We start from the raw sequence: 13952 nt of genomic DNA, 5'->3' as shown, positions 1-13952 counted from the left end.
TTGCTTACTGCACAGCAAAGAAAAGCGACTTGTTTCAGCAAAACCCGGCACGACGGAAGCGGCCCACTTCTTAGCAGGCAATTATAATAAATGGGGTCCCGAGATGGAATTGAAATTCCGGACCAGATATCGTTCTTTTCATCCTTCAACCTTCAAGGATCCTTCAGCTGTACACCTCTTTTAGAACGTCTTTCCAGCGATCGCGTTCAATTTCACCTTATCAAAGTACCGAGCCTTACCTGAAGGGAAGGATATACTGTATCCTCTGAGAAACACCTTTTTCTATTTTCGCTTTTCTCGAGTGTACTTCAGCCGTACCCCGCCGATGAGTGCGGGAGGGTTTTCCACGGTTGGGATCATCCAACGGTTGTTTGCGCTTATTATGTTTGTGTTCGTACCGGGAAAACCCCCTTACACCGCACTTCAGCTAATCGAACAGAATTTATTTACGTTTACACTGAATCAATCGCAAGAATTTTGAAGATCTGTTTTACTCGAGGGAAGAAGCGATAAGTTTACACCTTCTAATGCTTTCATTTTCCGATTTAATTCCGAATTGATTATCTATTGTTTTTGTTTTCTAGAACAAGAAACAAGGAAACCTTTACGATCCACGAAATTTTACATAACACCCCAAATTGGACGATTGTGTCCTACCGAAAGAGAAATACTAAGCTGTGACATGATAGAGGTAAAAAAATGAACTTGATTAGTCTAATCTGCGGCATCGCTTACTTCAAGTGGTGATGCAATCAATTCATCGGTTTAAATTGTCATGCAACCGTAACCAAACGGTCATGGTCTCGCGTAGATGCTACCTTTCCTTACTGTCCGTCCGGCTGCAGACAAGATCAAACGGTCGGTCGTCCGCGGTGATATGGTTTTTGATAAATAATTAACCATCCCAGGAGGGATTGGGCACCGGTGATTTGAGTACGTTGTTTGCATTATTCATTACAAAACGTTAAATCACGTGAAGCACGGGTGTTTGCGGAGAGTGTTGGTGCACCGGTTCTGATAAAATTAAGAAATGCAAATACGACGCATTTCGGTTGTGGCAGTAGAAATGAACTGAAAGGCTTTTAATAAGCTCTCAATTTTCATAGGCGAATCAGATGGTCGTCTGATTTAATTCCACATATTTGTGCTGGTGATTCATTAAAAAAAATTTGTATATTTTAACTACAGGTTAGAGTAATGGTTTTTGCTATTCCTCCGTATCGGCTGCGAGACATTTCAACTGTCAAACCGATGCAACATTCAAAACGTTAATTGATCCAGTTTCAAGTAAAGATTGTAAAAAAAAGAAGAAAAAAGATTATAAAACACTTACGTAGATTTACGTTAAAAATAGAGTTGATTTATTCTACAATTATAATCAATTTTTTTAGTTTTGTTTTATAGAACTTCATTTTTATTAGAATAGTGCACTTTCAACAAAAACAAAACACTTACTTAAAATGTCCACCAGTTGAAATTCTTATGCAAAATAACCATTTCACTAACGAGAAAGCCTAACGGCTGAAAACCACTTACCGAGCATCATCGAAACATCATCGACGTCCCTGTAATGGGATATTGTTTTATGAGCACCATAAATTATCGCTAACGTACATTCAATTATTTCCGGATGTCAGTCTTTTCGGCATTAGCTGCAACAGCATCTTCCTAACGCCTCTATCTCTCCTTCGCTCTGTCTTTCATCCTCTCTACCACCTTCACACTTCCCCTATGTCGGTTCGCTTGACCAGTCAACCTTTTGCATACTGGTCAGTTTATCGCTTCATCTTCACCACGGATACCGATCGCAAAACGACACTGTGAAACCGATGGTAGAAGACCGGTTCCGGATCGTTGCCATCGGGGCCGAAAATTGTGTTTCCTCTCGCAATTTATTGCACCTGAACGGATATCCTGTCTTCGGAATACCTCATTTGCTTCGGCAAATGACAGATATACGAAAGGTGTCGGGACGTTTCCCTGCGGTTGCGGCTAGCATCTTGAACTGGTCATGCGGCAAACGATGGCTACGAATTACTCATCCAGTAGCAAATGTTTTAAAGTGCTTCGAATCATTCATTACGATCTTTAAGTGTGCTCATACCCGAAATCAAATCGGGTGCTCTAATTAGATAGTGTTTGGCGTTTAATTGAATGTATTTCGATCTGAATTGCTGACTATACCGAATTAAACATCTCCTAAAAAGGATCGCATTCAACAAATCAAACAAATTACTTCAAAACAAACAAAACTGCAACATAACTTAATCGAACCTTAAATCGAACCTTACATTTCCAGTGATAATAGGATAATGAATTATTAGGTTGGAATAAAACTCATACAATAATTGTGCATTCTAACCTAAGCTGTTGTATTGAATGAAGCTGCATTCATAAAAAAGGACAACGGTTCTTTGATGTAAATCCTTCGCCATGTGTTGCCTATTAAGTTAGGGTAATACATAACTATTATTTATCTCACTCCTAGAGCGAGCGTAATTTTATTTGATCTCTGACAAATAACTGCATCCAATCAGTTATGCATGAATCGCCACCGTGATAGTTCCATTCGTTTTTTTTCTCTCCATGTCCATCATTCAGTAAAGTCAATTGCTTTAACAGTATTCAGCTCATTCACCCGTACCCGATCAGCTGCATTAATCCGCATTAGTTGTGCAAAATAAATGCTGCATAATGCGATTGACACACATTTATTGTGCACAAACGTTCCATTTATCTACCTTTATCTGCCAAAAGCTGCAGAACGCCAACAGCGCTCACACGCGTTCGTTCATTACATTTCGTAACCAACTCACTATCGCCAAAGAAAAAAAAAGGGCCAATTGGTATTGGGGGGCCATTTTTATGACATCCCAAAATCACCGTTTATCATCTTTCACGTGAGAGACGGACCACCTTTATTGGGCCAATCAGCGTCCCATGCCACAGTGCAGCGCTATTTTTGCGCATCGAAAAACAATTTTCCCTGCCCGGGTCATCCTATCGCTGTACACAATCGCGGTCCGGCTGATTGCAACTTCTTCGGTCACAAAACTATCGAAAAGCGAAATTTTGAACGCACCAATCGAATTCAATCGACCGATCACCGATAGATATGACGTTTCGTTATACTGAAGTGGCATACAGCAGAAGCCCATCATTTGAAGGCACAATTAAGAGCTTCATGTGGCGAGGTTTTGCTTTTATCAACAGCTTAAAGGCCCAAGGTGTGACGCTAACTCGCGGTGCACATCTTCGTAACCGTTTGCCAAACAATAATTGACTAATCTCGACATTACTGCCAAATGGATGGCTTATTTTTTGCCCTCTTTCGTCAATCTTCCTTTCGATAACCAATGGGTGTGACAAGCCTTTCCGTTCCTAGGGTATGAGGATGTGTGTCGAAAGCAGCAGCACATCATTTCCATTCCGGTCCCTCAGATACCTCGACTTTTGGAGCTTTTCGCTCACACAGTTGCTTTAATAATCGATGAAAAATACATCACTTTTCGGGTCACAACGTTATCGTGCTGGAAGTTGGTAAAATGACGGTAAAAAAAAAACAAAACACATTTCATGTCCTCCATTGCACTAATCTGTTGTCATGTTTTGCTTCTGCCGTGATATGCGAGCATTTTCATCATCAACCATCGCTCGTGGTGATCGTGTTAGGCACGTGTGTAAGGCTGTATCCGGATGGGACAGAAAGAGTCGCACAGAGACCGATCCAAAGGAGAATGAATGAGCGAGATGCCACGAAAACAACGCATACAATCGGTCGAGACGCGGTCTCGTCTCGAAGTGGAAAACTCTTGTGCGTCGATGGAAAATTCGGGCGCGGTATAAATTGATTACGATCCACGGTGGGAAGCATCATTCGCTAGCGATCGTTCGTACCATCCCAATCGTGTGAACGTTTCAAATTGAGTTTTCGCAATTTTTCGACATTCAACTGTGCAGTGTACTTCCATATTGGCATATCCAACTTAACAAAGCAGAAGGTTGCAATTGAACCTAATTATGAAGGTGCGTTTGAGTGTGTATGTGATTAAGGTGTGATTAAGGACATTGAGAGATGTGTGATATAATATAGTGCTGTTAAAATAATCTTCAAACATTTGTTATTTGTTTAAGTGATCTTTGATATAAGTGATCTTCAATTTGCTTACGTTCACATTTTTTTGTGAACTTTTTTAGAAGAAGAGCTCAGCGCGTTTGTGACGTGTGTCTAATATGATATGTTTGTGTTTTTTCACCTACCATCCCATCTCTTGCAGACGTTCATTGTGTTGAGTCTGACGGTGGCACTGGTGGTCGGTGCCAGCCTGGACAAGTCCTCGGCCAAGGAAGCACAGGATCGTAAACTGGACGAACAGTCCAAGAACCACGGCAAGCGTGGATTACTTGATTACGGTTACGGTTATGCCAAGCAACCAGAACTGCAGGGTGGTTTCAAGCCTTCCTTCGGATACGATATCACCGTGAACGAGCATCATGTTCCACAGTTTAAAACCTATGCTGCTCCAGACTACCAGCAGAACCAGTACGCTCCGTTCCATAAGGAACCTTCCGTCTACAACTGGAAGGAGGAGAAGCACACCATCATCACGAAGAAAGTCCCCGTTCCGTACCCGGTGAATGTGGAGAAGCAGGTGGTCATCGAGAAGAAGGTCCCGGTGCATGTGCCGGTTAAGGTGCACGTGCCGTATCGCGTGGAGGTGGAGAAGAAGGTACCGGTGTACGTCGAGAAAAAGGTCCATGTCGATCGTCCTGTGCCGTATCCGGTTAAGGTGAAGGTCCCGGTGTACCATAAGGTGGAAGTCGAAGTACCCAAACCATACCCGGTGCACATTCCCAAACCATACCCGGTGTACATCGAAAAGGAGGTCCACGTCCCGGTCGTACATCGGGTGGAGGTTGAGAAGCCGTACCCGGTGTATGTGGAGAAACCTGTGCTGGTGGAGCAGGTTGAAGCGCTTGAGCATGAACACAGCCATGAACATGAGCAGAGCCACGAGCTACACAGCCACGAGCTGCAGAGTCATGAGCATAGCCACGAGCATAGTCATGAGCATAGCCATGAGCATAGCCATGAACAGGAACATACCGTACACCACAACATTCGCCCAGTTGGGATCAAGTCGACCGATTTCATCTCCGAACCTATCCATGTCCCGGAACACGAACATCAGTACGGTGAGGAGTCGCAGAAGATCGAGCGCAAGGTGGAGAGCAATCAGAAGTCAACCACTGATGCTGCCAGCGAACAATCGAAAGAGACGGAAAAGCCCACCGATAAGGAATCCTCTCAATAATCCGTTGTTAGTTTAGTCATCTAGTATCACATTCATTTTCTGCGCAACAACAAAAACCATTCCCATTCTTAGTATCATGCAGGGGTTGCTGACTTGGCAATCGTATCACTTAAGCCTCTTAAACACATGGAGAAGATTTTGTTTTATAGCTAAGAATTTATAACCACCAACTCTCTAGTCTCAAACCATACACTTTCTCGCCAGGGAAAATGTGTGTTTGCTCCAGTTACAAGTGAAGCTTACGGATCAAAACAAATCATTCCCTTCCTTCAATATAAGCATGAAACGAAATAAGTAAATAAACAAACAAAAATGACAAAATGAAAAACAGAGTGTACAACGCGTTTTCCGATCAGTGTACGTACCGATGGCGATTATTTTCCTCTCGATGTGGTACGCAAACCGTTTGGGGTGACCCAGATTTCCATCATTTTCTCTCTCGATGGTGATGATCGATGATACAACCACCGCCCGACGTTTGAGCTTATTGCTCAATAACTTACACTTTTACCCTCGTTACATGGGCCGTTGCTTTCGCTTAGACGACGCACGCATGCCCACCAGCGTCGCTCGATCGCGATCGCTCATTCGATATGGCTCCCGGTGGAAATCCAGCCAAAAGCCAATGCACCGTCACCCTCCTCTCAGTTGTACGGTACGCGGCTTTCTTCCGCTAAACTTAATTTCGTCTCGATTCGTCGCACACAAGCGCCCGGGAGCCCGGTAACTCCGTCCACTGAACGGTGAGATGATTTGCAACGGGATTCGTGAAGATCTTCACGATCGACTCTCTTGCTGACGTCGGGCAGTCATCGTGGGTATTAAGTAATACGTTGACTTGAGTTGCTTTGGTGGAACAAGTCAGCTTGAAAGGAAGCGACGTAAAACCACAGAATCGGCACAAGAAAATCAAATCAACGTAAACCCTCTCCACTCGAAAAAAATGTGGCCAAGACAAAACAGATGTAACTGAAACCGATCCGAGATTATAATGCGTATCGTTTTCGTACGCCGTGGGCCATGAAACGTGGCTCGAACATAATTTCGAATTATTATAAGTAAATACTGCAACGAACCGGTGGAAGGTAACGAAGGGCCTGATTATGCTGGGCTTGATGAGTTTATTTCAATGCTGAGATTGCAGTGACCTACATTTGCTTTCTGAGTTTACCTTAAGCTATTATCAAACAATTATTGAAGCGAAATTTATTTGATTAATTAGTCGAAAACAAAAGAGCGGCTGGAAAGCACTGTAGGTAATGTGTTTTGTTGAAATAAAATATTTCTTCCATTTCGTTTCCAAGTTTGCCAAAGGATGAGAAAAAGCTTCGATATCTTATTTCCATTCAATGAGAAATAATTTCAATTTCGTTGTAGTGATCATTAACTTTTTATTTCAAATAATTTGTTGGTTAATAATGCCCTTCTAATGAGACTGCCCTTGATTAGGTCATCGTTTGATGGTATGGCACCAGCGGTGTGTTACGTATTATCAGTATTTGTTTCGTTTGTCTCACCATTAAATTTTTTCCTGAGTTGTCCTCGAACTAACGCTGTCGTATGGCTTTCAGTTATCCAAACCTCACTGACAAAATCCAAAAATATTTTTTTAATATAAATGCATATGGTTGAATGAGTACAAAAGGCATTTCTTTTATACACCAAACCATTCAAATACATGTTTTACTTCAAATGAAAAGTTATCTATCACTCTATCTAAGTTTCTCCACATGTATTGATGACTTTCGAAGAGCAGTACACTATATGCTGTATAAAGGCAATATATCTTTAAATGGATTTATCAACATAAATTTGTTTCGAAAGGTTTTTAACAGTTTTTTTTCTATTCTTTTCTTAGGTTGGTTGGCCTGGTTAATGGGTTTTAGCTTTCAAAGGTAAGTGGTTTGAACGAAAATATATCATAAACAGTCAAATGACTACATATTTTCTATCTGCGAATCTACAGTTTTGTACTGCAGATGATGTTGTATAACAAAATAGTTTCTGTTGTGTTGGTTTTTTAAAAAAATGTATCCCTTGATTGCATATTCAAACTTCAATGTTATGTGCTAATCCTTTTACTTAGACATGTACTAACGATCAACATCGTTTGGCAAAGCTGATTAAACATTGAAAAACTGTTTCAGATAGCGACTAAATGTTTGCTAAATTCTTCTCGAAGTTTTATATCTCTATTTCTGTGCCATAACAAACAAATAAGATTATAAAGTTCTACGGCGTTCGCACCAACATTTGCCTCCCGTTCCAACACTGGCACACGGTTTGCATCGGACTTTACCAATTTAAACCTCACTAATAAACCACCCCAGCTAGGTAAATGAAAAGTTGTAAAGGAGAAATAAAACACAACCAACTACAAAATACAGGGTGATACGTCAGCCAGCACGACGCCTGTTATGGTCGAGCAAATTGCTGCAAATTGAAATTTATTGAAACAGAAAAAGCCGTCACAATGGTGGGACAAGATGGGGTCGAGCATAGCAAAAAAAGCAGCCACAGGGCAGTTTTATATCGCTTCATTTTTGTTTGTTTTAGCATTTGCGTTATTATTATTATTTTTCCTAATACTGGTCTCGATAAATTCTCCACTATTTAGACCTGGTATGGCCCACGCTGGCTGTCAATTGCATTGTTTTTGCTGTCAAACTATTTAGTTTTATTTGAGTGATTTTTTAATCGTTTTTCGCTTTAAACACAACTCTTCATACACACATACACACGCACACCCTCGACTACGTAAGCTCGCCAGTACGCGGATCAGGTTGGAGTCTGTCAATACCTAATGGACCCAGTTTTCGGGAAAAACGTGGTTTTTGTGAACATGTTTGGCGCACGCTGATTGATTTTTATTTCCCATTGCGTTGCATTTGGTTTTATTTTATGCTGAATGATTTTCCCGATTTTTTTTGTTCAATGTGAGTTTTTGCTCGATAGCCAATACTTCCATCCTGTTGGCGTTGGTTAGAGCTTTTTCCCGAACTTACCCTTCCTTCATGAATTTTCTACCACGGGGATGAGAGTGTTTTTATTTGGTTGATGGAATGTTCGGAAAGTTCTAATCGTTTCCCCGCACTGTATCACGCGCGGCAAAAGTTCAATCAAACGGAACATTTTGCTTTAATGGCATTTCTAACGTTTGCATAGGGCGCGAACAGGCTTTTTCCGTTTCAGTCTAGACCGTAGATGGAACTGTGTATGAGTGCGTGTATCAGTGGGTGGGTGTTGTGGATTTTATTTTACTTTTATTTATACCCCCAACCTGAAACCTGCTACACGGACGATGAACTTTGATGTGTTAAAGATCTAGGAAAGCATGCCGCACGTGCTGCACCGAGGCTTGTAGATTTGGTGGTTTGATTTATTTGATCTATGCTTCACTAATGCACTTTGCCTACGCGGGATGCTGGTTGATTGTTTTTGAAGTGCATGTTGGATCGTAGAAAAAAATTGTCGTTTGTTTGCAATTCGCTAATGCGCGATGCCTTGCATGAATTGTCATAAAAGTAGTTTACTAAAGTCATTATTGACTGGCATATAGTCGTTTATAAAACACTCTTTTAATTATTCTTCTGCTTGGTTTAACAAAGCCTATGATCATTTCGGCCATATCTGACTTACTAGACATATTTTTATCACGTAACAGGATAGTAAGTCCTTGCTACGAGGGGACGATCCGGATTGGATCTGATACCGGCCCTACTGGCATGGAATCGGCGCCGTTTATCACATACACCACCAGGCCGCCCCCGCTTTCAAACTAGTATTGTATATTTTCTCCATAATTATCAAATATATAAAGGAGTTCTTATTTCAGCACAACTTTGCTATTTGCTACTGAAGCGCCGTCTTTTTGATAAATTTGCTAGGGACGCTTAACAGTATAAGTGTACGGCTGAAACTGGATAAACGCCTAAAGGTATGCAATTTGTTCGTCTGAATACATTCAACGAAATTTGCTTTCGAGACATTCAACTCATGTCTGTCTGCTGCAATCTTGAAGAATATCGAAAATATTAATACAACTAGTAATTGCATATACAGTATGATAGTATATTATGAAAGTTACAAATGTTATATAAATGCACGATAATGAAGTAGTAACGAAAAGAAAAATTAAATTTATCCCTATACATACGCTTTGTCATTAGTTACACAAACTTTTAAACTTTCAATATGTTTTAATGACTATTTGTTCTTACCTTTGATCTAGAAGACATTTTCCCAAGCCCTAATGTTGATCTTTAAATTGATATAAAGAATAAGTCTACTGCCCATCTTTATGGAAGAGATCCTTTTTTGCATAACCAATACTATTAGCTACTTTGTCCTTTTTAACAATCTCGTTACTCGAAAACAGCCTAATTGCCATCAAGCAAGGGAGATGATAATGACGCCCAAAAGCTAAACACCCTTCCGTGAAACATTCTTTAAGCTAACGTCGCTTATCGCCAAGTTTTGCGTCACTCATTTAGAGGTATACCCCATTCGTGGGCAATTGTAGCAAGTTAAGCATTAAAACCAACGCAACACCATCTATCCAAAGTAAACGAACATTTTGAGTGCTAAAGTACCTCCCGGTTATCAACATAGGCTGTGCCTATCGAAAAAGTGGGCCGGATAATTGGGGCTGCTCTTTCCGGGAGAAAAAACACAACTACCCCAAGGACAGTCCCAATCGGACGGCAAACGATTAGCAACTTGTTGGGCATACTTGAGCGTCCTAGGGCCGTGACCTACCGTTGCCCGGAAGCGAACCCTTCCACGTAGCTATGCCGCAAAAATCCACACTTTATGGTGAGAAATTTGTGGACACCAATTACCATTCCTAATTTTTCCAAACCATCTCTTAATTACAATTACGCTGAACTTCTTTTAGATTTTTTTTGTTGATGCAAGGGTGAGATGGATCCGTGAGCACAAGCAGCCCCGTACCCTTCGGATGAGCGATTACCGAGGAATGAAAATTGTTCTGTAGAAAAGGGCAAATAAAGACAAGCAAACAAAACAAAATGCTAAACGTAACAAAAAAAAAAACACAGTCACGGTGCAAATCTCAGGTGAGCAGATGGTTCTCGTTTGCTTAGGACACCTGCACGGTACTTGTGGCAAAGTGTGGCCAAGTTAGCACGTGAACGTGGAAGCAGCTCTGTGGACGGTTTTTCACGCTTTGTAATTTTTGAGCAAAATTTCCGTTCCGCTTGGTTTGGGTGGCAAAGGAAAACGAAACGAAACCGAAACAAACTCTCACCTCGCAAAGGTAAAATAGCCGTAGGAGGGCCTATTTCCGCGCATTGAGGCGACAAAAAAAAACCTTCCTCGGTCCAAACATTGTATCTCGTTTTAGTGCTAAAGTACAGGAAAAACAAACCGAAAAACCATTGCGATCGAAATGACTAAGCGAACGAGAAGCAACGAGACAATACACCGGTATTAAATTGAATTAATATCCTCGTTCGAAAGGAACACTACCACGGGTGCTAGTAGGAAAAGCGGTAATGGTGAAAATTCCTTCCCTGCCTTTCCATTCCACTATATGTCAGTGGATCCAGACTCCGGAGAAAGAGAATTGAATGTGGAATGTCTACATTTAATGGGTGCGTCAAGGGTCACCATTTTTAAAGCCTTCTGTACGTTGATGTAGGGTGTTGAATTTATTGAGATTTCCTACATTTCATCACATCCCACACTTGGTTCGGGTGAAATGTATATGCATACTTACACCGGAACCAACGCACCCTTTAATGCCTTCCGAAGCAAATGGTTTACCCCGGTTACGGTGTTGTTGCGGATTAGAAACATCACCAACGGAATGGTAGCAAATGATGTGCTTTGTACTGAGTGGTGAAAACCATCCCCCAACTCGAACACGTAGATGGGTCGTTTCAATCGAGGGAAGCCCCTGGGGTCACCCGGCAAAAGGAAGGGTTACATCTTTAATAAAGGATTTTAATTGCGCTCATCACGAGTACGAGTGTGGACAACGGAAGCAGTTTGGGCATGTTTATTACCGTCTTTTTACCTTTCTTCCTTTTTTTTGTTTCGTTCTGCTTTGTTTCTGGGCAACGTAAAACTTGACTCTGGAACTTATATTCCGACACTGGACATCGACCGACCGGGATGATGATAAGCCGACGGATGAAAACGAAACCCAAAGTGTCACGATAGAGTGCACTTTGTGAAACCGAAAGGTACGAAGATATCATCCGTTACGTATTTAGTGGCGATAAAAACAGCTCGTTTTGAGTGAAAAACAACGTCCTCCCGATAACCGATGCGGAGTAGTGAACACAAAAAACGCTTCCCGTCCGCAAAGGACACACCGCGCACATTTTGTGTGGTGAGGAGAAATGAACATTGTTAACGGTCAGGGCGTGAACAATTCAAAATTCGAGATTTTCAAACATTTCCTACTGAAACTGAAACATTTCCTATTTTATAGCAAATGAAAAGTTCATTTGAAGGAGAAAATTGTTTTCCCTCTAAACGGGGAAAATTGGATGATTTTTCTGGAGGAGAATAAGAAGTCATTTTCCCCACGGTATTTTGTCGTGTTAGGATGTTTCAAAATGTTTCAAGCTGGGGAAAATCTGAGAACTGGTTGCAGCAGGAATACGACACGTTCTTCGGTTGCTCAGACTCAGAGACTCAGACGTTTTTAAATATTTATTTATGATTTACTGTTCTAGCAGCAGAAATTTATTTACATTGCAAAGCTGTCGAACTTCCCATTTAAATTATAAATTGTAAAATATTATATAGAATACAGACTACATATAAACAATTGTTGAGTGTCACATTAGCACGTTTCTGTTACATTAAAACAGAAATAATATGCGACAATTTTCCCCCTTATAGAATTGTTGCAGGGGTTGATGAATGGTCTTACAAAATGTCACTGGGGAAATTGGGTTCAATTCGACAACGTTGCAGGAGAAAATCATGCAACTTGTTTTTCCACAAGCTTAACGGGGAAAATACGATACATGAGGGGAAATATGATGCAGATACGAAAATACAAAGGAAATGACTAACGACATGAATCTGTTTGTTGTACTCAACAGAATGAGGTAATTCATCCCATAACAGTCTTCCACGTTCACTATTGAAATTCAGTTGAGTTCAGTTCAATTGAAATTCAGTGGGAAGATGTTTCATCTTCCTTCTTTTTACAATCATGTCCTTTCAAACACAAACGAGATTTTTTTACTTTGAAGTGATCCATTAAATTAATACGACCATTAAAAAATGTACTATGTTCTAAACGGATATGAACGCCAACCATTAGAGACTTGCTTAAACAAGGCAATACTTACTGAATTAAAATAAATATCACAACACATTTATAGTAGCATTATTTATATTAAAAGTCCTCATAACCCCAAATATGATTAAATGACTCTACATTTTTATATAATGAAATTATCATTAGTGTACTATTATAAGTTTTTATTGCTATTTTTTTGTTATGCTTCAGTTACAAAACTACGCAGCATTTTCACAACACACCAAGCATGAATACAGAGAATTTACCGTTTCTTCCCCTCTGTTGGTTCATTCTATTAACCGGTACAAAATTGCAAAGGGTGGCGTTTCATTTAGATGCATTCATAACGAAGGGTGGAAAACTATTTACCTCATCCATTTTCTCCAGAGTCAATATTTTAGGGTGCTAAGGTCTCAGAACGATATTTAACTGAAAATTGTCTTAAGCAATCACATTTTGTAATCTCTATATTACCCTATGTTAATAAAATCAGTTTAAAAGTTTCGATTTAACATGGAAAACGTTTTCATTTTTACACACTATTATTGGTAGCTAGCGTGACTAATGAGAACACTCAATCGATACAAAACATTTCTGTATCATTCATTTCAAAGGGGAATTTCCTATAATTCCTTTGTTATAATATTATGGCAAAATTCAATTGGAATTTTACTTTAAATCATCAATTACAAAGGTTAAATTCCACATAACCCTTTGCCACAGATAAAAAAATGGCCCTTCGGTTGTAACAATAACAAAATTATGTTAAATAACCTAAAAACTAACAACTATTTAGCCCAAAAACCAATCCGCAGTGATGCTATAAAACAAGAACTTCATACAAAAAGAAACTCGTGTGGAAACACATTCAACATTCACAGTTTCGCACAAGTTTCGTCGTAAGCCTCCTGCATGTGTTTATATCAAAGATCCTGTTTCAACTTCATAAATAACCCGTGATGCTTGCAATAGTTGATTAATGAGTTGTACATCATAATCACGTGCACATGGCTGAAACCTCGAGAGAACTTTCATGTTTCGGACGTTTTAAAACAATGCTTTATTGAATATTTTGCTAATTAACTAACAGCTACAACGCTTCAAAACGCTTACTGACATTAATTTAACCTCTTGTTCTTAGAAAGTGTTTCTCTGTAGTTGCACGCTTCAAGTCGTGATTGATTTCCCCGGCGAAGAGACACGTGGAACATGTTTGGAAATACAAATAGGCTTATTGCATGCCTCTAACGTCAGCTGTATTAACTCACGACCGAAGGAATAACGAAGTGTGCAAGAAAATATTAACATAAACAATCAGGAATCAATGAAAGTATCAAGAAAACTGCATCGTT

At 40.2% G+C, this 13952-nt stretch overlaps 2 protein-coding genes across 2 annotated transcripts in view; both read left to right on the top strand.

The window, feature by feature from the left end:
• Positions 1-13952, top strand: part of LOC125761750 (uncharacterized) — a 137929-nt gene that overhangs the window by 49278 nt on the left and 74699 nt on the right. Inside the window, exon 2 of the mRNA XM_049423205.1 lies at positions 7174-7210. The gene's annotated coding sequence lies outside the window, so the exon portion shown is untranslated. The remainder of the gene's footprint in view (positions 1-7173; positions 7211-13952) is intronic.
• LOC125761765 (LIM domain-containing protein A-like) lies at positions 2371-5371 on the top strand. The gene is made up of 2 exons (XM_049423225.1): positions 2371-4026; positions 4278-5371. The coding sequence occupies exons 1-2, from the start codon at positions 4021-4023 to the stop codon at positions 5313-5315; spliced, it is 1044 nt and encodes a 347-aa protein (XP_049279182.1). The 5' UTR covers positions 2371-4020; the 3' UTR covers positions 5316-5371.

This window comes from Anopheles funestus, chromosome 2RL (assembly GCF_943734845.2).
Source record: "Anopheles funestus chromosome 2RL, idAnoFuneDA-416_04, whole genome shotgun sequence".
NCBI classification, from domain to species: domain Eukaryota; kingdom Metazoa; phylum Arthropoda; class Insecta; order Diptera; family Culicidae; genus Anopheles; species Anopheles funestus.
Note: the sequence above shows the minus strand (reverse complement) of the source record. Positions and strands in the feature narration are given on the sequence as shown.